The sequence below is a fragment of the Gopherus flavomarginatus genome, chromosome 3 (assembly GCF_025201925.1).
Source record: "Gopherus flavomarginatus isolate rGopFla2 chromosome 3, rGopFla2.mat.asm, whole genome shotgun sequence".
Classification (NCBI taxonomy): domain Eukaryota; kingdom Metazoa; phylum Chordata; order Testudines; family Testudinidae; genus Gopherus; species Gopherus flavomarginatus.
In genome coordinates, this window is record NC_066619.1 from 81,746,595 (window position 1) to 81,767,167 (window position 20,573).

The 20,573-nt window shown below is 42.7% G+C and overlaps 1 protein-coding gene across 4 annotated transcripts in view; it reads right to left on the bottom strand.

Annotated features, from left to right (window-relative positions):
* FBN2 (fibrillin 2) overlaps nucleotides 1-20,573 on the bottom strand; it is a 265,113-nt gene that overhangs the window by 81,384 nt on the left and 163,156 nt on the right. For 3 of the 4 annotated variants that reach the window (XM_050945536.1, XM_050945535.1, XM_050945538.1), the window contains 10 exons: nucleotides 15,481-15,708; nucleotides 13,535-13,660; nucleotides 10,898-11,026; nucleotides 9,184-9,309; nucleotides 8,508-8,633; nucleotides 7,448-7,570; nucleotides 7,176-7,301; nucleotides 3,841-3,966; nucleotides 2,377-2,499; nucleotides 577-699 (listed from right to left, as the gene is read on the bottom strand). In XM_050945536.1, the coding sequence (XP_050801493.1) occupies nucleotides 577-699; nucleotides 2,377-2,499; nucleotides 3,841-3,966; nucleotides 7,176-7,301; nucleotides 7,448-7,570; nucleotides 8,508-8,633; nucleotides 9,184-9,309; nucleotides 10,898-11,026; nucleotides 13,535-13,660; nucleotides 15,481-15,708 (1,356 nt within the window). The remainder of the gene's footprint in view (nucleotides 1-576; nucleotides 700-2,376; nucleotides 2,500-3,840; nucleotides 3,967-7,175; nucleotides 7,302-7,447; nucleotides 7,571-8,507; nucleotides 8,634-9,183; nucleotides 9,310-10,897; nucleotides 11,027-13,534; nucleotides 13,661-15,480; nucleotides 15,709-20,573) is intronic. The other variant, XM_050945537.1, reaches the window with a different exon arrangement.

Below are 20,573 nucleotides of genomic sequence, written 5' to 3' on the forward strand. Positions count from 1 at the left end.
GATTATTCAGTTACCATATGAGAAAAAGTTCATTCTTAAAACAGAAATTCAAAGTCAACTATTAGCAAATGCAAAGGAACAAGCATGATATATTTTTCAATTCTAACCAGACTTAACTTTTCATATGATGATTATCAAATCCTCCCCAAACTGGCATACTGAAGGGAAAACAGATGCTGCCCTCTGCAGTCCCCGCTACAAGGGATCCTGCCAACAGGGACAGGATGTGTAATGGGAAGCTGGAGCTGTGTGTGCTCCTGGCTATACAGTTTACTGGTTACTGCAGGTTGATGGGAATGGGTCGGGGGGAGGAGGAGGGTAGGGTAGACAAGAACACTAGCCAATCAGACACTTGCATATTTGGTACACAAGCTAAAGTGAGAGCCAGGAGTCTCCGCTAGCAAGTTTCTTGAATGATCTGGAGGGATCTTGACTTGCATCTTGTATGGAAGAGGCTCTTACAATTTTCTCCCCATCTTTCAGAGTTAGTCCTAATTTTGCAAAACTTTAAAAAAAAATGGGAAAAAAATCAGTATCCAAAGTACCCTTACTGGAAGCTTCTTAGATCTTTCTTACCAGAACAAGTGAATCCATTTCCAGTGAATCCCTCAGCACAGGCACAACGGTATGACCCAGGAGTGTTCACACATTGAGCATTCACACTACACTTATGGGTTCCATTAGAACATTCATCAAGATCTGCACAGCAGAAGAAAACCAAGACATGAGAAAGAGTAAACTGTACCTTTACAGCAGGTAATATTCTGTACTCGCAATTAACCTGTGAGCTGATACACACCAAAAAACACAAAGTTGATTATTATAGCCAGGAGGACACCTGTACCAATGCTAAATACGAGCAGGAGATACTTGGTTAATAAACAGTTGATTTAATTTTAAATTTTCCTCTTACAATGAAGTTTATATGCATGAATGAAGTGGTTCCGAGCACAAATTACTGCAGTTCAAATGACACATACCCTAAATAACTTGAATTTTAGTACTTTGTTAGAGAAATTGGAATCAAAACAGTGCTTAAAACCTGGAGAATGCTGCAAAACCTCTACTAAACTAACACTACACCATACTACAGGTACTGACTCCTACTAACTATTTACACTAACAAAGTTCTAGCCAGCAGCTGTGATGCAGCTAATAAACCATAAGGAGAGAACTACACAAGGAGCACTCACTTAGGCTAGTGGCAGTAAGGAGGAACTAAGGTGAGTCAGGGCGGTATTGCCCTTATATAGGGAGGAGCCTTGAAGAGGAGCAGGATGCATGTGCCACCTTGGTGGGAACTGCTGCAGGAAAAAAAGTCTCTGGTTTGTGGTGTGGAGCACACAACTGCAACAACTCAAAGAAGAACAATTCTTTCTACTTAGAGATGCAATGAAACCTCGAATAATAAATTGCCCAAAAAAGCTTGCGGGAGAGGGGCTTTCCCTTCTTCCTAGCAATGGCTTAATCACAGTGAGCTTTAGGGGCAGTTTTACAAAGGTATTTAGCCACCATAAGACACTGATAGTCACCTGAGTGAGATTTACAAAAGCACCCACGTGGGTGAAAATCAATGGAAGTTAGGCGCCTGAATCACTAAGGCACATCTATAAATCAGACTTAGTGCCTGTCTGCATCCATCAATGCCTAAACCTTTGTAAATCTAGCATATAGTACTGTCTCATAATACTAAGTCTTATCTTTTAAATAAATAATAAAATAAAATAATAATATCTAGTTCTTATACAGCAATTTTCATCCATAAATCTTAAAGTGCTTTGCAAAAGAGGTCAGTACTATTATCCTCATTTTAAGGATGGGGAAACTGATGCACAGAGAGGTAAAGTGACTTGTCCAAGGTCACCCAGCAGCCAGTGGCAGAGACAGAAAAAGAACAATAAGAGATGTCTTAAGTTTCCTTTCACTTATAGAAACTGATCTATGAGTAACTGGTACAGAATAAATGAACTTAACATTTTCCACAGCTTGACATTTACCTGTTAGCTTTGGAAAAAATATTTAATTCATTCTCCATTCTATAATTGATTGAATTTAGCTTAAAAATCCTGGACATGCATCAAAAGATGTCTGCACTAAAGTTTCAATTTCTTTCCAATATTATAAGCCAACATAAGTATTCTGACTTGAATCATTTCATATTAAGTTGTTCAAAGTAAACTGCTAGACAGACGAGAGTTTGAGATGGAAATAAACTTTTTTCTTCACAGAACAAAAAATAAATAAATGAAATACAAGAACCCTATTTCTCTATCTGCCCATAGATCTTTACATGTAAAGGAATACAATGATTTTTTTTCAAATAGTCAATTTAAAAACTTTTCAGCCAAACAAATGCATCACTAATTACACACTCACCAATACATTTAATGCCATTTCCCATCCATCCCTCTCTGCAGCTGCATTTGAAGCTTCCTGGGACATTAACACATGAGGCATGCATGTCACAGTTGTGGGCACCAATCTCACACTCGTCCACATCTAACAAGGCAAAACAAATTGATCAATAAAAGTTCAATTCCAAGGCTTCATAAATATTGGAAAGTTGACTTGTGATGTTTTCTAACATACTGCATATGTCTGTTGCATAGTTTCAAAATAAAAATACTGCATAATGATTTAAGCAGGTTTATATTTGTAGCTTGTGTTACTGGGAAGTATGTAGTCTATTATATTTCCAGGTTTTTCTTGATCTGCAAATATATATTAAAACTGGGTTTGTTATTTCCTACAATATCAGGTTTCTATTTGATATTCATGTAAACTTACACAAATGTTATTCATTTTTATTTGTTTAAAAATGTGTCCATCAGCCCTCTGAGCATACATGCAAATCTTATTCAAAAAAAGGATTTGACAATTACACAAAAAATCCCTAAAGGCCAAGTTATAGGAAAAAAAATCTTTAGTTACTGGAAGTGGGTGATGGCTGTGGAATATATAGAACAATATTTATTACACTCTGCTAGAAAAAAAAAAGACAAAATATGTAAAATGGTCCCTATTAATAGCACTTTTGAGGATCTAGGACCATATAGTCCTGTTGTTAGGCTCAAATAATTGATAAATAGGAGAAAAACAAATATTTACAAACAGAAATCTTTCAAATATAGCAAATATGTACATTCAAGAAGATCTGTTTCTCAGTTTTATATATCCCATAATGTCAGTCTTGCATACTACAATGAAACCAAACTGCAAAAAACAGTAAGTAAAAGAACAAACTGAAATTTCTCTTTGATACAATCCTCCTCTTTTGTAATTAGAACTTTGCTGCCATTTAATAACTTGCCAACTTTCCTAAAAAGTGCAGTTTTGGAAATATCCAGTTTCCTGCTATGCAACTATGGACAGCCCCAGTCAGTAGAAAGGATGATGTTTAGCTGCAGAAAAATGGAGGGTAAGATAGGTGCGTGTCATGGAAGCCTCCAGCATGCCAATGCAGAGAGTAGGATGAGAGTCATTTGGCTGAAATAGCCTCCATCTAGCAGCCTAGCACGGTAGCTGCCCTGTGGCCAGGGGAAGGATTTTCTTCCACTACTGGATTTGTAGAATATGAGCCTGTTTGACTTTAGTACTGTACAGTTGCTAGGGTGATTCATCAAAGGACTGCCTGTGTTTCAGTTTCTGTTCTTTACCATCTTTTCTTCCCTCTCCTCTCTTTCCTTTTATCGTATTCTTGTTATTTAGATTTACTTGATATACATTTTTTTCTCAATGTGAAATCCATCTAGGAGCTGCCCACTGTGACAAAGACTAAAACTTTGCAGATGAAATACAACAACTATAATGCATAATACAAATGTTGGAAATAGTCTATACCTGTGCATCCAGTGGTTCCCTTCTTGACTGAATATCCTAGCTGACAGTGGCAAATGAAAGATCCCTTGGTGTTCTCACACTCTCCAAACATACAGATGTTGGAATTCAAGTCACATTCATTTACATCTGCAGGTGCATATAGTTTAATTACTTGAATATTACAGCCAATTAATAACATAATCTATTTTTGGGAAATATTTTCACTCTTCAGGTGAATTTAATGAAAGTCAAAAGTAATCAATAATTCTGTTAGTAAGATAGTCAAGGTTTACTTGAGACTTGACAGGCAATATTAGTCTTCAACATCTACATTTCAACCATTCCTCACTTCATTTCTGCAATTATCTAAAGAGGTAGGGATGAAACTCTTGCACAATTACACTAGCTTTTTCAAAATGGATAAAAGAGTTGAATATTTAACTATGAAGTTGATTATTTGTTAAAAGAATAATGTAACATCAATTTAAAAACACTCAGACATGAACATCATATTGTAGCAGCGCTACTTTCTTCCAGAGAACAATTTATTTAAAAAATGTAACCCTATTTCAAGTCTTGAATTATCTGCAAACTGACTTCAATTTTCACAGGTTTTTTCATCATTTAAAATTTTGATGAATGACATATGAGAGAATGTATTTTAGGCCTCAGAGTGTCACTAGTAAAAAAATAAAACTAAAATAATAACTGAAACATAAGTAAAATCTAAATGAAAGCACTTACCCCTGATTAAAATGTGGATTATAATTACGAGGTACAGCAAATCCTCTATATTTAGGACAAGCATTAAAATCACATAAATGGCAAACAGCCAAATGAGGAAATTCATGAAGATGACATGATTCATATTACTTAACAATATAATGATTCTAGGGGAGATGGAACTTTCCAAATATATTGCCCAATATTTTTATACCTCCTTTTAAATGAAATGGTAACACTAGGGTATGCCAATGAAGGGAATTACTATGGTGAGAATAAAAAGGCATTGCTAGTGTTTTCTCTGTTTTGGTTTTGAAAGAAATAAAACACCAGTAAGTATAAATTATAATAGGCACAATTTTAAATAGGGGTGGCAGGAGTGGAGTTGAAAGTGAACTGGCCCGTAAGATTTCCAGGGATTTTCAGATGTATCCCTGTAGTTCTGATCTCTTGGGACTTCAATGCAGGTAAGGACTCTTCTGCATTTTCCAGGGTCTCAGTGGAGGAGTCCCAATCAGAGAGGATTGAAGATGGGGCCCTAACATGTCTAGGGAACTCCCATGGGTTGGGAGCAGTTGTGGCAAAGGTTTCCTATTTGGTCTTCAGAAAGGTTTCCACACTGATTTAATACCTGGTTAAGTTTCTGTTCCTTTCTTTAGGGATCTGTTTATTGTTTTCCCAAGCAAACGGAGACAAGTATACCCAAAGTAGCACTAGCAACCATCTGGTTAGGAGTTCAGATTGGAGGGTCCTCTGGAAGTTGCTGCGAGGGCCCTTTCCAAGCCAGAGGGGCTCCATGGGGCCTGCCTGCAGTCTCCAGCTCTGTTTGCCAGAGATTATCTTCTCTCCTGACACTTCCCATGTTCTCCTTCATGGCTGAGTTCTCCGTTATATTCCAGATGAGAGTGTGGGACAATCCTGAGGTGTGGATCAGCTGCATCATCTGATTTTCAGCACCTGTCTGGGGTAGGGTCAGTTGCTCCCTGTCTCTCTCTTATAGCGCTATTGTCACTGACCCCTTTTGCAGACACCTCAATATCATGTCTCTTCATCACCAGGTTGTGTGGTACAGCCTGAAGTTCCAAGAGAGAGATAAGTTTGCTTTTAAGGGCCACCCACTCCTCCCAGTTAGAATGAGAGTGTTGTATATATGATAAAATCTTTCCATTAAGAATACCCACTAGACTACAGGAATAAATTTAGTGTAGACCTAGGCTTTGTGTTTAGAGCTCTCTACTACATTGTGAATCATAACTGTAGAATCTCAATTACATTACAAGACTGTAGCTTGAGCCCAAAGTTTAACTAACTTTGAAACCTATTACATCCTCCAAATTGCAGATCTAGTTGCAACCTTGTAGATTTGTGCACTCTGCTCTGACACTCATTTTACATCCATGTTTTAACTTCATTGGAGTAACCCCAGATTTATACTGGTGTAAGATCAGAATCACAACTAATTACCTCAGTCACTCCACATGCTATTAAGTAAATAGAAAATGTTACAAATATTTCTACAGATCAAACTACTCGTACTTTATTGCAGACGGTAACAGGCTACAATAAGAAACAGGAACAGCTTCACAAGTTTCTTGAAATGAATGATGCTGTTAATGAAGTATGAAACTCAGATTCATAGTCCACTGCTATACAACATTCTAACCTGAGGTTTTCTGTTCCAAGAGGAGAACAGTGGACAGAAAAGTTATTTTCATAAGCACTAACATAGCTAACAACAAGTGAGAGGGAATCAACCCTGTCTTTTGACTGGGTTGGGAAAACATTGACCAGCTCAGTGGACGTGGACTGCAGTAAAGAAGCCAAAAGGATTTGAACATCTCAACAAGATAAAGGCGTGAAGAAGAAAAATAACAGTTTATTGGTTCTGAAGTTAAGGGGAGAGGAGTCATTGCTGTTCAAGGACACCTTCCCTTTGTACTACTTTTCATCTATTTTCCTCTCTCGGAAGGCTAGCATATTTATAAAATGACTCTGCATACCAAAACACACCATCATGATCTTCCTTTTTGTTACAATTCAATCAAACTGAAGAAATAAATCCACTCATGATTGTTTAGTTTCAGTAGTTCAGTTCATGGAATATATAGGCAACCTTAACTCCAGTATTACCTAAATTTTAAGTGCTTAACTTTGCACCTTTAAATCTTCACAGGTTTTCTGTATGAACGTGTGTATTCCCCTCTCTCCACCAACCCAGTTTAAAAAAAACACCGGAAAAACTCTGTAATTATCCCAAACCAAGCATTACAAACCCAGGAAGTTCAGAGTTAAGGTTACATTTTTAGGACATTCAACTCTGTTACATTATGGAAATGAAGAGTGAAGGCACCCAAACAGCCTTACCTCTGCCCTGTAGTGATACCGTGCAGTAATACTTAAATTATGAGTAAGACATTTTAGTGTTAATGGACCCAAATTAGATTAATTTCACTTTAAAGACTTTAAAAAATATTTTCTCTTCAGGGGAAAGCAGTTAAGGTTGTTTCTTAAGAAAAACTATAAATTTTTGTGTTCAGCAATTTTTTCTTACACAATTTGATTCTGCTTGTTGTGATTCATTAGGTAATACACACAATAACATAACTACTAAAATATAACTTGTAGGCACTTACCAATACAGGTTTTCATGTCCATAGAAGCCATGAAGCCATCATAACAAAGACAGCGATATTCTCCTGGAATATTAGTACACTGCCCACCATCGCATATATCTGGGTTGTTTTCACATTCATCAATATCTGGAATGAAAGCAGATCACATTACAGCACATACAGATATGGATCTGCTAAAATAATATGTTTTGTTTTGCTACAGGATACGATGTAAGAATTTTTTTAAATGAAGTCTCAGGAAGATACTACAATGTTGTTTCATCCCCTCTTACCTGCACATGTTCTCACATCTGGCATGAGAGCATAGCCATCACTGCAACTACATTCATAGCTGCCCTCCGAGTTAGTGCAGTGGGTGTCACAGCCTCCATTCATGATCATGCATTCATCAATATCTGGGAAAATAATATTTGGACTACATTATTTGACACTTCTGTTTTCATAAGGAGAAGTCATCTTTGCTTGCCATTTTATTTAGCAAGGGAATTATTTTCAACGAGGTCATTTTGAATTTCTATTCTCACTTTATATCACTGATTTACACTTTGTTTAGCCCTCCCTCCTTTATTACTCATTTTTATCTATGGAAGCAAGTGACCGTTTTTAGGCATTCTTTTTGCTGATATTTGTTGATGTTCTCTAAGATCCAAAGAGAGTAAAGATGAGAATCTGAAAGGAAATTAAATTGAAGAAGACATTGTAGAAAGAAAATTCCAGAGACTCTAAGACATCTAGGTGACAGCACTGAACCATAGCACAATTTTGTATCAAAACACTTCCGTTAGGTAACCTAACAGTATGTGCATTCTACCAATTATTATAACTCAATAGTGCTATAAACAAAGGTTAAACTACAGGATCGCAGTTATAAAAACACAGGAAGAATCTCCCATCAAAGTATTTACAAAGATACTGCTGCATTTAAAAAAACTATATGTACCACATGTGATGGGGGAGGGGATAAAGGGGCAAATCAGTAACAAAAGCAGTAACATGGGACCCCTGGCTGTTTTTGATCAGGGAATAACATTGAACACCACCATCTGGACTTTAGCTAAATCTCTTAAGATTTGACTGGATTAGTATAATGAGAATGATTTTTCCTCAAAACTGTTTTGCAGAGGTTTTACAGCATGGCAACACAACCTTCTTTCCTCTACATTTAAACTGAAACAATCTGCTCTTTTCATAACTCCTGGGGTAGAGAAGGTCCCAACGGTTGCGGCTTTGGATAGTGACAAAAGCTGGCTCTGACTGGTTTTAACAGGAAATTAAATTAAATGTAAAGAGAGATGACATGAAAGTATGAAGATGGAAGCATTCAATACTTGCCAATGCAGCCTTGTCTGTCTGGAGTGGCCTGGTATCCGGGGTTACAAGAACATTGATATGTTCCAATCATGTTCACACACTTGCCATTTCTGCAGAGATTATCACTCAGTGAACATTCATTTATATCTGAAAAAGAAGAATTGCTCACATCAGTTACTTGACATTCAAAAGGCCAGTTCTGCAATGGCTGCTGGAACGCCAAAGCCACTAAGGAAACATGGACAGAGACTATACTTTAAATTATCCCTGGAAGTGACTATGTAACAAAACAACACTGCAACTGAACAAGTGATATTTCATAGAAGAGTTGAAACAAAGCAAAAATGTACTCCAAATACATGGAGAGAGGAGAGCTGCATTTCATAAAGGAACCGATTTTTATCTTTTATGAATTTTAATTGAAAGTTGACAAGATTCTTTTATAATTTCTGAGAGTCCACTCCTGTGAAGTGCTGAACATTTCCTGCAAGGTGCTCTAAGCCCTCAATTCCCATTGAAGCCAATGGATGCTGAGTGCATTGAGGACTTTTCAGTTTCAGGCCCTGAGGTTTCAATTTGAAGCAATGCAGAAACAAGGAAGAACAGGAATGTGTAGATATTCCTGGCGCCACATCCTTGTCGGTCACAAGCAGCTTTTATACCACAGATACATGCCATCCTCAGGTAACAAACTCACCCACACAATCCTCACGTGATGGAGATAGCTCATGTCCCAAAGGACAGTTACACTGAAAGCTGCCTTCTGTGTTCACACAAGTGCCACCTCTGCAAAGGAGAGGGTTACGTTCACATTCATCTATGTCTGAAAGGAAACATGACAGGTATTTAAGGAACAATTAGTGAGGGGGAAAAGAAGGGAAAAGCAATTGTCAGCATCGGGGTAATTCAGAATCTGAGGCTCACAGAGAGATTAAAAAGAAGTAATGACTGCTCTTCTCCACCTCTTGTAACAGGTAAGCAATGAAATTGTACAGTAATGGCTCCATGACATTCTCATAACCAAACTACAGAAATATGGTCTAGATGAAATTAGCATAAGGTGAGTGCATAGCTGATTGTACTCAAAGGGTAGCTATCAATGGTTTGCTCTCAAACAGAGAGGCTGTATCTAGTGAGGTATCATAGGAGACAATCCTGAGTCTGCTACTATTCAATATTTTCATTAATGACTTCGATAATGGAGGGAAGATTGTGCTTATAAATCTGAAGATGACACCAAGCTGGGAGGGGTTGCAAGCACATTGGAGGACAGGATTAGAATTTAAACAACCTTGACAAATTAGAGAATTAGTTTGAAATCAACAAGATGAAATTCAATAAAGACAAGGGCAAAGTACTTCACTTAGGATGTAAAAATCAAAGGCACAATCACAAAATGGGCAATAACTGCTGAAAAGAATCTAGAGATTATAGTCTCTAAAGTGCCACAAGTACTCCTGTTCTTTTTGCGGATACAGACTAACACAGCTGCTACTCTGAAACCTAGAGAATATAGTGGATCACAAATTGAATAAGAGTAGGCAATGTGAAGCAGTTACGAAAAAGGCTAACATAATTCTCAGGAAAATTAAAAGCAGTGTTGTACGTAAGACATGGGAGATAATCGTTCCTCTCTAGTAGGCACTGGTGAGGCCTCAGCTCAGTGTGTCCAACTGTAGGCACCACACTTTAGGAAAGATATGGAGAATCGGACAGAGTCAAGAGAATAGTAATAAAACTAATAATATGCTTACAAAACATGACCTGAGAAAAAGGTTAAAAAACTGGGCATGTTTAGTCTTGAGAAAAGACGACTGAGGAGGACCTGATAGCAGTCTTCAAATATATTAAAGGCTGTTATAAAGAGGATGGTGATCAATTGTTCCCTTTGTCCACTGAAGGTAAGACAAGAAATAACGGGCTTAATCTGCTGCAAGGGAGATTCAGGTTAGATATTAGGAAAAACTTTCTAACTATATGGATAGTTAAGCACTGAAATAGAATTTTAAGGGAGACTGTGGAACCCCATCATTGGAGGTTTTTAAGAACAGGTTTTTAAATGAACACCTGCCAGGGATGGTCTAGTTATACTTGGTCCTCCCCTCAGTGTGGGGTACTGGCTAGATGACCTCATGAAGGCACTTATATTTCTACGATTCCCTAATATGTGCATGTGCAAAAATGTGTGCAGGGAATTGTAAACCTAATTCATGTAGACAATTACCACAACTGCATGCACAATACAGGTATTTGTATCATTAACTGCACATATGTGTACAGTCAGACCTGATTTATACATGCAGTCACAATAACTATGGATGATAATTAGGTGTGCATTAGTGCACACAGTTTAAAATATCAGGCTCCAAAAAGTAAATGGAAGGACTGCAATACATTCTGACAATACTTACCCATGCAATTCTTCATCATCATAAATCCACTCTCATAGCCCTCAAAGCATTCACATTCAAAGCTGCCTGGAGTGTTGACACAGGTACCACTTCCACAGAGGTCCGGGGAGATACGACACTCATCAATGTCTATTTTACATTAATGAAGAGACAAAAAAAATCAAACATAGTTTAAAGTGAATCCTACTTTACATGCAAATAGAGAAGTGACTCATTCCAGTGAAATCTGAAGTCTATACATGGGCATTCAAACATTTCATTTAATATTTTAAAAGAATGAGTCAGTGATCAATTGAGTCATAAAAGATTCGGAACAAGGTGACTTCAGAAATCTAAGTTAGATTTGAAACCTTGTGACAAGTGGGTTTCCATCAGGTATCATTTCAGGATCATATTTTTGATGGGATGATATTTATGCAATAGGCATAAAGAATTCCAAAGTTATAGAAAAGCTCTATCATCACCCCTTTTGGAATTGTCGTTATTATGGAGATATCAGTTGACTCCATAGCTAGAGAGGCATTGAGATTTACAGTAATATGGGGATTACTTTCATATATTATGTAAGCAAAAATCAAGAGTATCTAAACTCACAACACTTACTCCTAAATAGAAAGTTAATTTTCTGGAAAGCTAGAAGTATATTGGTTCACTTCTTTAGAAGTTAGGAAGTTAAAATGATTCCTTTCGCATTTAGACTTGCAGTTTAATTTCTCTTTTGGATTGATGTACTTTATTAGTTATGTCTAAATATGCAACTTGGTCTGGCGAACCACAGCCCATTTGTCGAAAACCAAAGTGGAAGGGATAATGTATTGGAAGGGCTCCATGTAAGGAGCTAGGGAGGCAAGGTGGGCAGCTGAGGAGTTGGTCTGAAGAGGGTGTGCAACAGAGTAAGGGATGTAAGGTACCAGGATGTGAAGGACCGGGGAGCATGGCTGAGCAATGTGCTCCTCACTGACTCCTCAGCCCACTGGCCAGACTGCTTGCCATTCTCATTAGCCTACTGCCTCACCTGACTGTCCAGTCTTTCTACTCAAACTGGCTCCCTGGTTTGTGCTTTCCATTATATCTTCAGTCCTTGGTCCCATTAATTATTTTTATATATAGAAGTCTCTTTTTTAATTATTTTTAAAAACAGTAATAATGTGTAAAACAATGCAAAATTATAAAAAGTGTACAAGTGGAATAGTAATCAGAAGACAGGGTTATAGATAGATGAGAACACTGAATTGGATTAATAGAGGAACCCCAGAGAGGTGCAGCGCATTGGGGAGCAGAGAACTGGTGTAGTTCTCCATGAGATCCAAGAAAGACAGGGTGAGGAAGACAGGAATAGAGCACATGGGGCAAAAGGGGGGTTGTGGGTGGTCAGGAGACTGTAGAGAGGAGGCATCTCGATAGGTGGTGCAGAGATGTAGGACTGCACAAACTCAAGTGTTTATAGAGGAGCTGCAGGAGGCAGACAAACACATGGAGTTGGGGAGGCAGGGATGAGGAGGGACATGGAGAGACAGAGAGAAGAGGGAATCTTTGAACATTTCACACATTTTTTACACTTCCATCATGGATAAAATCCGCTCCCTTTTTCCTCCATTGCATTCCCTCTCGCTCCCCTCTGTGCAACCCAACAGTAATTCATGTACCACATATAGATGTGCAGAGGTCTGCAGGACAGCAACATGCTGCAGGGGGCCTCATGTCACAGCACAGTTGGCCTCCTACAAATTTTACCCACTAACTCCATTTTGTTAGTAATTTAAAAACACATTAAAAGAGCATTAAGTCTAGAGCTGATCAGCAGAAAATTTTCATCTGAACAAAATTTCAATGAAAAAGTGGGGAAAAAAACTATTGTGACAAGGTATGTTCTCTGACCTCTCATTAACTTAAAAATAAGGTTGCTCTAGTGCATTTTCTACCAATACAATAACTAGAAAACCACAGAAAATATCAGGTAGGGAACATTAACATCCAGACCAACCTCAGATGCCTTACCTCACACACACATCAAACAACCCAAACACAGATATCCCTGAGCTCCAGAATAAAACCACTTTCATTTCCAACATGCAATCATGCACAATGCATACATCCAGTTCCTCAATCACACAAGCTTACTAGCTTAACTCTGACCTCAGAGTTTAAGTACCAATAACACATATTACATGTCTGTCATTATTATGCCTGATGTCACACGTGAGCATGATTGTAAGGAACTGGATATAAGCATTCTGAGCTGCATTTTGCAAATGAAAGTGAGTTTGTGGTGGAAGTAAGGAGTCTCCGAGTCCACCTGCTATTACGATGCCTAGGTAGTAAGGGATGTTAATGTTGCCTTAACTGGTGATTTTCTTGAATTTTAGTGATTTCATTTCTAGGAGTTTGACTCAAGCAACTTTAACAGTAATTTAACAAAGTTTTGGTGTATCAGAATATATTAGAAGACACAATTATTAGACTATCCCTTGTTGAAAGAGAAGCTCAAGAGCTTCACATTAACAGCCAAATTTTGCATTGCTTACTAGGGGAAAACTCCCAAGAACTACAAAGTCTGGATAGTGAGTTTTTCAGATCGCCAGACTGAGCAAAATGGGTGCAGCTTCCTTTAAACACTGGGGAATATGTAAGACTTACCTGTACAGTTTCTTTCCTCCATATCTAAAGCAAACCCACTGTTACATCTACACTTGAAACTTCCAATTGTGTTCCTGCATTTGCCATTCATGCACATACCAGGGAACACTTTACATTCATTAATATCTGAAAAAAATAAAACAGAACATTTGAATGATTAACAAGGAAACTGTGTCAAGAGTCGTAATTTTGCATTCCTGAGCATCATTTCGTTATCTGAACAAACTGTGCTATTCTGAGTTACCCTGCAAAATAGACCTGGCAGTGCCAAAGACATTGTCGCTTCATTCCTGCTGCTGAAAGTCATTCTGTTCTAGAAACTGAACTTCAGCTACCACTGTAAGGTTGTGAATTCAAATCAAAGCATGAAAGAGAATGAGGAAACCCCGTGGAATAAATTGTGCCTATAAGACACAGCCTGAGAAAGAGGTAGTGAGGAGACATACCAGCCCAGGTGTAACTTGGTGAGAGAGAGAGTTTGTGGCTCCCTGAAACTCTTTCAAAGATTTCCTAGAGCACATGGGGACTTTTCAGCAGCTTTGCAGACTAGTGCAGTGGAGTGGCAGGGGTACAATTCCACACTTTCACTCCTCTTTGGGGCAAAACAGTCCCTTGCAATGTATGGAGAGAGCAGTCCCCACATACTCCATAATGCGGGGACTGTAATTGTAATAGGCCTTGCACAGGGCTTATAAAAGGGCCTCTTTGTACACACAAGAGTCACTCAGGCCCTAAACATTATCTAATGAGCACTATACATTACTTCTAGGTACCATTCTACTGGATGAATGCCCTTAACTGAGAAGCATCCATTTTATGAAACAAAATTGTAGCCTGGAAACAGCAGTATGTGCAGAGGAAAGTGCTGGTGCAAGTACAAGAGAAAACAATACGCAGAGAAAAGCAGAGCTAAACTCTGGACAAAATACTAGTCCTTAATCCTTGTTCAGGCTAACTTCCACTGAATTTAATAGGAGTTTTACCTGAGAACGGACAGTAACAATTAAATATTAGAACTGATGAATGGTTATGCATAATGAAAAACATGTTCAAGTTCCTCCAAACAATATGATATTTTTCAAAACAAAGACTTTGCAGTATACATGCTTGTTTCAAAATATTTCAGAATGATCTCATCTTGTATAAAAATGAAATGAGGACAAAAAAGGTGAGAATATCCTTATTACTTTAAGTCTTCAATTTTCTGGGGGAGGGAAAAACTGGTGTTTCTGTCCTCTTCTACCTCCCACCTCCATCCCCCCAGCCCAACTTCTGGTTACACATATACTTTCCAAGAATATAACAATCCAGTTCTCCCTCCACAACCCAGGCCTCACTCGAGCATCAATAAATATCTCACCTCCAGCTCCTCAGGCAGTTTCCAACCCCTCTCAGCCTGAGGAGGAAGCAAGAGCTACTTAGACAGCATGCAGAGGGGAAGGGCAGTGGCCTTCTCCTTCCTTTCTCTTTCACTGCTGGTACTGTCTTCACTATCTTCTCTAACCAGAATATTCAGCTTCAGTATCATCTTAGCCATTTTTTTCCTTCTCATGTAAAATGGATGCTGTTGCTAAATCCAGCAGGTTTTTCCACTACATTATCATCTCCAAAACATATCCATCCCTCTCCACTCACACGCTCAAGAACCATGACTAGATCCTAATCTCTTGCCTTGACTACCATGAACTTCTCCTCTCTGGCTTCCCAGACTCTCATCTTACCCCCACTCCAGCATGTCCAAATTGCTGCCACAAAACACATTCCATACATGGAGGAGAACGAAATGACTATTTCTTAACTAATATTTGTTATGTCTGAATTTTAATGCTATATAATTGATAACATCCCAATCATATAAAGCCTAGTGTTTTCCCTTTAATGACTGAAAGATACAAACACCCACTTTTAGCTCAAGTAAGTTATGTGCAGCGAAGTATGGATTTTACCTTTATAAAATGGCCTGCCAGTTAGAACATCTCCCCTGTTGGAAAAACCAGGTCCCCTAGGGCACAAAGCCTCATATTCTTTGGTGCCAGGCTTAGGACATTCCTCACAGTCTGAGCCCCAAGCAGCACCAACAGCACAGCAGCAGGCATCCATACGAAACTTGCCAGGTACAGACTGAATGCACTCATCTTCATCCCACTTCAGATAACATTGCTCCATGCGGATATCTGCGCATTTTATACAACAAAGGCAATTATACCATGTTATAGAGTAACTGCTTGCTAAATTTAATGACTTTTTAATAAACAGTTATTTTTGAATTATGCATGCGTGATGTTCAGCCTTTTATACCTCTAGGGAGAGAGAGTACAAGATCACATTTGTACTTGAGACACCAACATGCGCGTTTGATATTCCATCATATGAACTACACAGATGCATAAATACCATTGCTGATGTTATATTATTGATGGATTTCTAGATGTGCATTGTTTCACACTGAGTAAAAGTATCTCCAGAAAGAGAGGAGCAGATCACAAAATTTCAATGCAAATGTTATGACCTTTGCATTATTACACCATCAAGATATAGTGTTGCCACGACACGAATGTGCCCTCTTGATTGTCTGTGTGTATTTGGTAGGAAGCAGAAAAGACGGTTACTCACCTTTGTAACTGTTGTTCTTCGAGATGTGTTGCTCATATCCATTCCAGGTAGGTGTACGCGCCGCGCGTGCACGTTTGCCAGAAACTTTTTACCCTAGCAACTCCAGTGGGCCGGCAGGTCGCCTCCTAGAGTGGCGCCACTATGGCACTAGATATATACCCCTGCCGGCCCACCCGCTCCTCAGTTCCTTCTTGCCAGCTACTCCGACAGTGGGGAAGGAGGGCGGGTGTGGAATGGATATGAGCAACACATCTCGAAGAACAACAGTTACAAAGGTGAGTAACCGTCTTTTCTTCTTCGAGTGATTGCTCATATCCATTCCAGGTAGGTGAATCCCAAGCCTTACCTAGGCCGTGGGGTCGGAGTGAGAGGTCGCAGCCTGGAGTACTGCAGAGCCAAAGGCCGCATCATCTCTGGACTGCTGAACCAGGGCGTAATGGGAAGCGAATGTGTGGACCGATGACCAGGTCGCCGCCCTACAAATCTCTTGGATTGGCACGCGGGCAAGGAAAGCCAGCGATGATGCCTGTGCTCTGGTGGAGTGAGCAGTCACAGGGCCCGTCGGAACGTGGGCCAGGTCATAGCAGGTCCTGATGCAGGAGGTAACCCAGGAAGATATCCTCTGCGAGGAAATCGGTAGCCCCTTGACCCGGTCCGCTATCGCCACGAATAACTGGGGGGACTTGCGGAACGGTTTGGTCCTGTCCACATAAAATGCTAGCGCCCGACGGACATCTAGCGAGTGGAGCTGTTGCTCCCTGCGGGACGAATGGGGCTTTGGGAAAAAGACGGGGAGGAAGATCTCCTGGTTAATGTGGAAAGCCGAGACCACCTTGGGAAGAAAGGCAGGGTGTGGTCTCAGCTGCACCTTGTCTTTATGGAAGACTGTATACGGGGGATCTACTGTGAGGGCCCGTAGCTCTGACACCCGTCTAGCTGAGGTGATGGCCACTAGGAAGGCGGTCTTCCACGAGAGATAGAGCAGGGAGCAAGTAGCTAATGGCTCGAATGGAGGACCCATGAGCCGAGTTAGGACCAGGTTGAGATCCCATGAAGGGGCAGGAGGGCGGATCTGTGGATAGAGACGCTCCAGTCCCTTCAGGAATCTCGCCACCATAGGGTGGGAGAAGACGGAACAGCCGTCCACTCCAGGATGAAACGCGGAGATGGCCGCTAGGTGGACCCGGAGGGACGACAACACCAGACCCTGGGCCTTGAGGGACCAGATGTAGTCTAGAATAGTGGTGATGGGAGTCTCCATAGGGAGAAGACCTTTCTCCGAACACCAACAGGAGAAACGCTTCCACTTAGCCGAGTAAGTAGCCCTGGTGGAAGGCTTTCTACTGCCCAGGAGAACCTCCCGAACCGGGGTAGAGCAGTGTAGCTCGGAATCTGTCAACCACGCAGGAGCCATGCCGTAAGGTGCAGAGACGGAAGGTCCGGGTGACAGAGCCTGCCGTGGTCCTGAGTGATCAGGTCCCGATGTAGGGGCAGGGCAACTGGGTTGGCTACTGAGAGGTCCAGCAACATGGGGTACCAATGTTGTCTGGCCCATGCTGGAGCTATGAGAATCACTCGAGCTCTGTCTCTGCGCACCTTGAGGAGAACCCCGTGTATCAGCGGAACAGGAGGGAACGCGTAAAACAGGTGGGTTGCCCATGGGATCAGGAAGGCATCTGCTATAGACCCTGGCTCCCGACCCTGGAAGGAGCAGAATGCTCGACACTTCCTGTTCTCCCTGGACGCGAAGAGGTCCATCCGGGGACGACCCCACCTCTGGAAGAGTGAGAGGGTGACGTCTGGACGGAGGGACCACTCGTGCGAGCGGAAGGATTTGCTCAGTCGGTCCGCTAGAGTGTTCCGCACTCCCGGGAGATAGGAGGCGGAAAGGTGAACGGCATGGGCTATGCAAAACTCCCAGAGACGCATCGCCTCGAGACATAGGGGAGAGGACCTGGTGCCGCCCTGCTTGTTGATGTAAAACATGGTCGTCATGTTGTCGGTGAACACTGCGACACAACGACCTTGAAGGAGATGGAGAAACGCTTGACAAGCAAGACGGACCGCTCTCAACTCTCGTATGTTGATGTGGAGGTCCATCTCCTGAGGGGTCCACAAGCCCTGAGTTCTTTGGGCACTGCAGTGCGCCCCCCAGCCCAGATCTGAGGCGTCCGTAGTCAGGGATGCCGAGGGCTGGGGCGGATGAAACGGGAGCCCCGCACAGACTACGGACTGGTCCAGCCACCACCGAAGGGAGACCAATACCCTCTGAGGAATGGTGACGACTGTGTCCAACGAATGTCTGGCCAGCGGTACTGCGCGATGAGCCAAGATTGAAGAGGCCTCATGCGGAGTCGGGCATACGCCGTCACGAACGTACAGGCTGCCATATGGCCCAGGAGGGCCAGACATGTTCGTAGAGAGGTCAGCGGGGCCGCCTGCAAGCGCAGAATGATGGCCGACAGCGACTGGAACCTGGGCAAGGGTAGCAAGGCCCTGGCCAGGGTAGAGTCCAGAACGGCCCCAATGAACTCTAGCCGCTGCGTGGGGAGCAGAGTAGACTTGTCCACGTTGATCACGAGGCCCAGGGCAGCAAAGAGGCTGCTGATCCTGCAGACGTGGTCGCGGACCTGCAGCTCCGATGTGCCCCGGATCAGCCAGTCGTCGAGATAGGGAAACACGTGAATGTGGCAACGCCGAAGGTGTGCGACGACGACTGCCATGCATTTCGTGAACACCCTCGGGGCCATAGAGAGGCCAAACGGGAGGACCGCAAATTGATAATGTCGGCGGTCAACCACAAAGCGGAGGAAACGCCTGTGCTGGGAGGATATGGAGATATGGAAATAAGCGTCCTGCATGTCGAGGGCGGCGTACCAGTCTCCGGGATCCAGGGATGGGATGATGGTTTCAAGGGATACCATACGGAACTTCAACTTCACCATATACTTGTTGAGCTCCCGCAGGTTGAGGATGGGCCTGAGGCCGCCCTTGGACTTGGGGATTAGAAAGTAGCGGGAATAAAACCCCTTGCCCTTCTCGCTCTCTGGAACCTCCTCTATGGCTCCCTTGACGAGGAGCGTGTGCACCTCCTGACGGAGGAATTGCTTGTGAGAGGGGTCCCTGAAGAGGGACGAGGATGGGGGGGGGGGGGGGCAAGAAAACTGCAGGCGATAACCGGCCTGCACCGTATGCAAGACCCAACGGTCCGATGCTATTTGGGTCCACGCCGGGAGGAAAAAAGAAAGACGGTTGGAAAACTGCGGGGAAGGATCCGGAGGGGAAACTGGTACTGCGCCCTCAGGCGCACCTTCAAAATGAAGGCCTAGGTCCAGGAGGGGCCTTGGCGGAGCTTTGGTTCTGCCCCGTTTGGCCACCTGACTGTCTGCGTCGGCTGTTCCTGCCGCGGCGCCTAGTGAGGTCCTGCCGCGGACGGAACTGAGCATACGGCCGACGCTGCTGCTGTTGGTTCTGCTGCCGGAATGGCCTGCGCTGTGTCGCAGGCGTATGCATCCCCAGCGACCGTATTATGACCCTATTGTCCTTAAGGTCCTTTAGTCTGGGGTCTGTTTTGGCGGAAAACAGGCCCTGGCCTTCGAAGGGGAGGTCCTGGATAGTATGTTGGAGCTCCGGTGGAAGGCCAGAGACCTGCAGCCAGGAAATTCGGCGCATCGTGAGCCCCGAGGCAAGGGTCCGAGCGGCCGAGTCCACCGTATCTAAAGAGGCTTGTAGCGATGTCCTCGCTACTTTCTTGCCCTCATCCAGGATGGTGGTAAACTCCTGGCGGGCGTCCTGTGGTAACAGCTCTGCGAATTTCCCCGCCGCTACCCACGAGTTGAAGGAGTAGCGGTTAAGGAGGGCCTGCTGATTCGAGACCCTGAGCTGTAGCGCCCCCCGCCGAATAGACCTTGCGGCCCAGGAGGTCCATCCGTCTCGCCTCCTTCGACTTGGGCGCTGGGGCCTCTTGACCGTGGCGCTCCCTGTCGTTCACCGACTGGACCACAAGTGAGCAGGGTGTCGGGTGAACGTACAGGTATTCATGGCCCTTCGAGGGGGCCATGTACTTCCTTTCCACCCCTCGAGCGGTCGGAGGGATGGAGGACGGTGACTGCCAGATAGTAGCTGCGTTGGCCTGGATAGTTTTGATAAAGGGCAGGGCCACTCTGGTGGGCGCATAGGCGGAGAGGATGCTCACCACCGGGTCCTCGATTTCAGAGACCTCCTCTGCTTGCAAGTCCAGGTTCTGTGCCACATGTCAGAGGAGGTCCTGGTGTGCCCTAAGATCTAGCAGGGGAAGGCTGGAGGACGAGGTACCCGCCACTGCCTCATCTGGTGAAGACGACGAGGAAACCCCCGGCAACAGAGTGTCCACGGGGGGTTCTATCTGGGGCTGCACCTCTGTCACTGGAGGGAGCTCTGGGTCCTG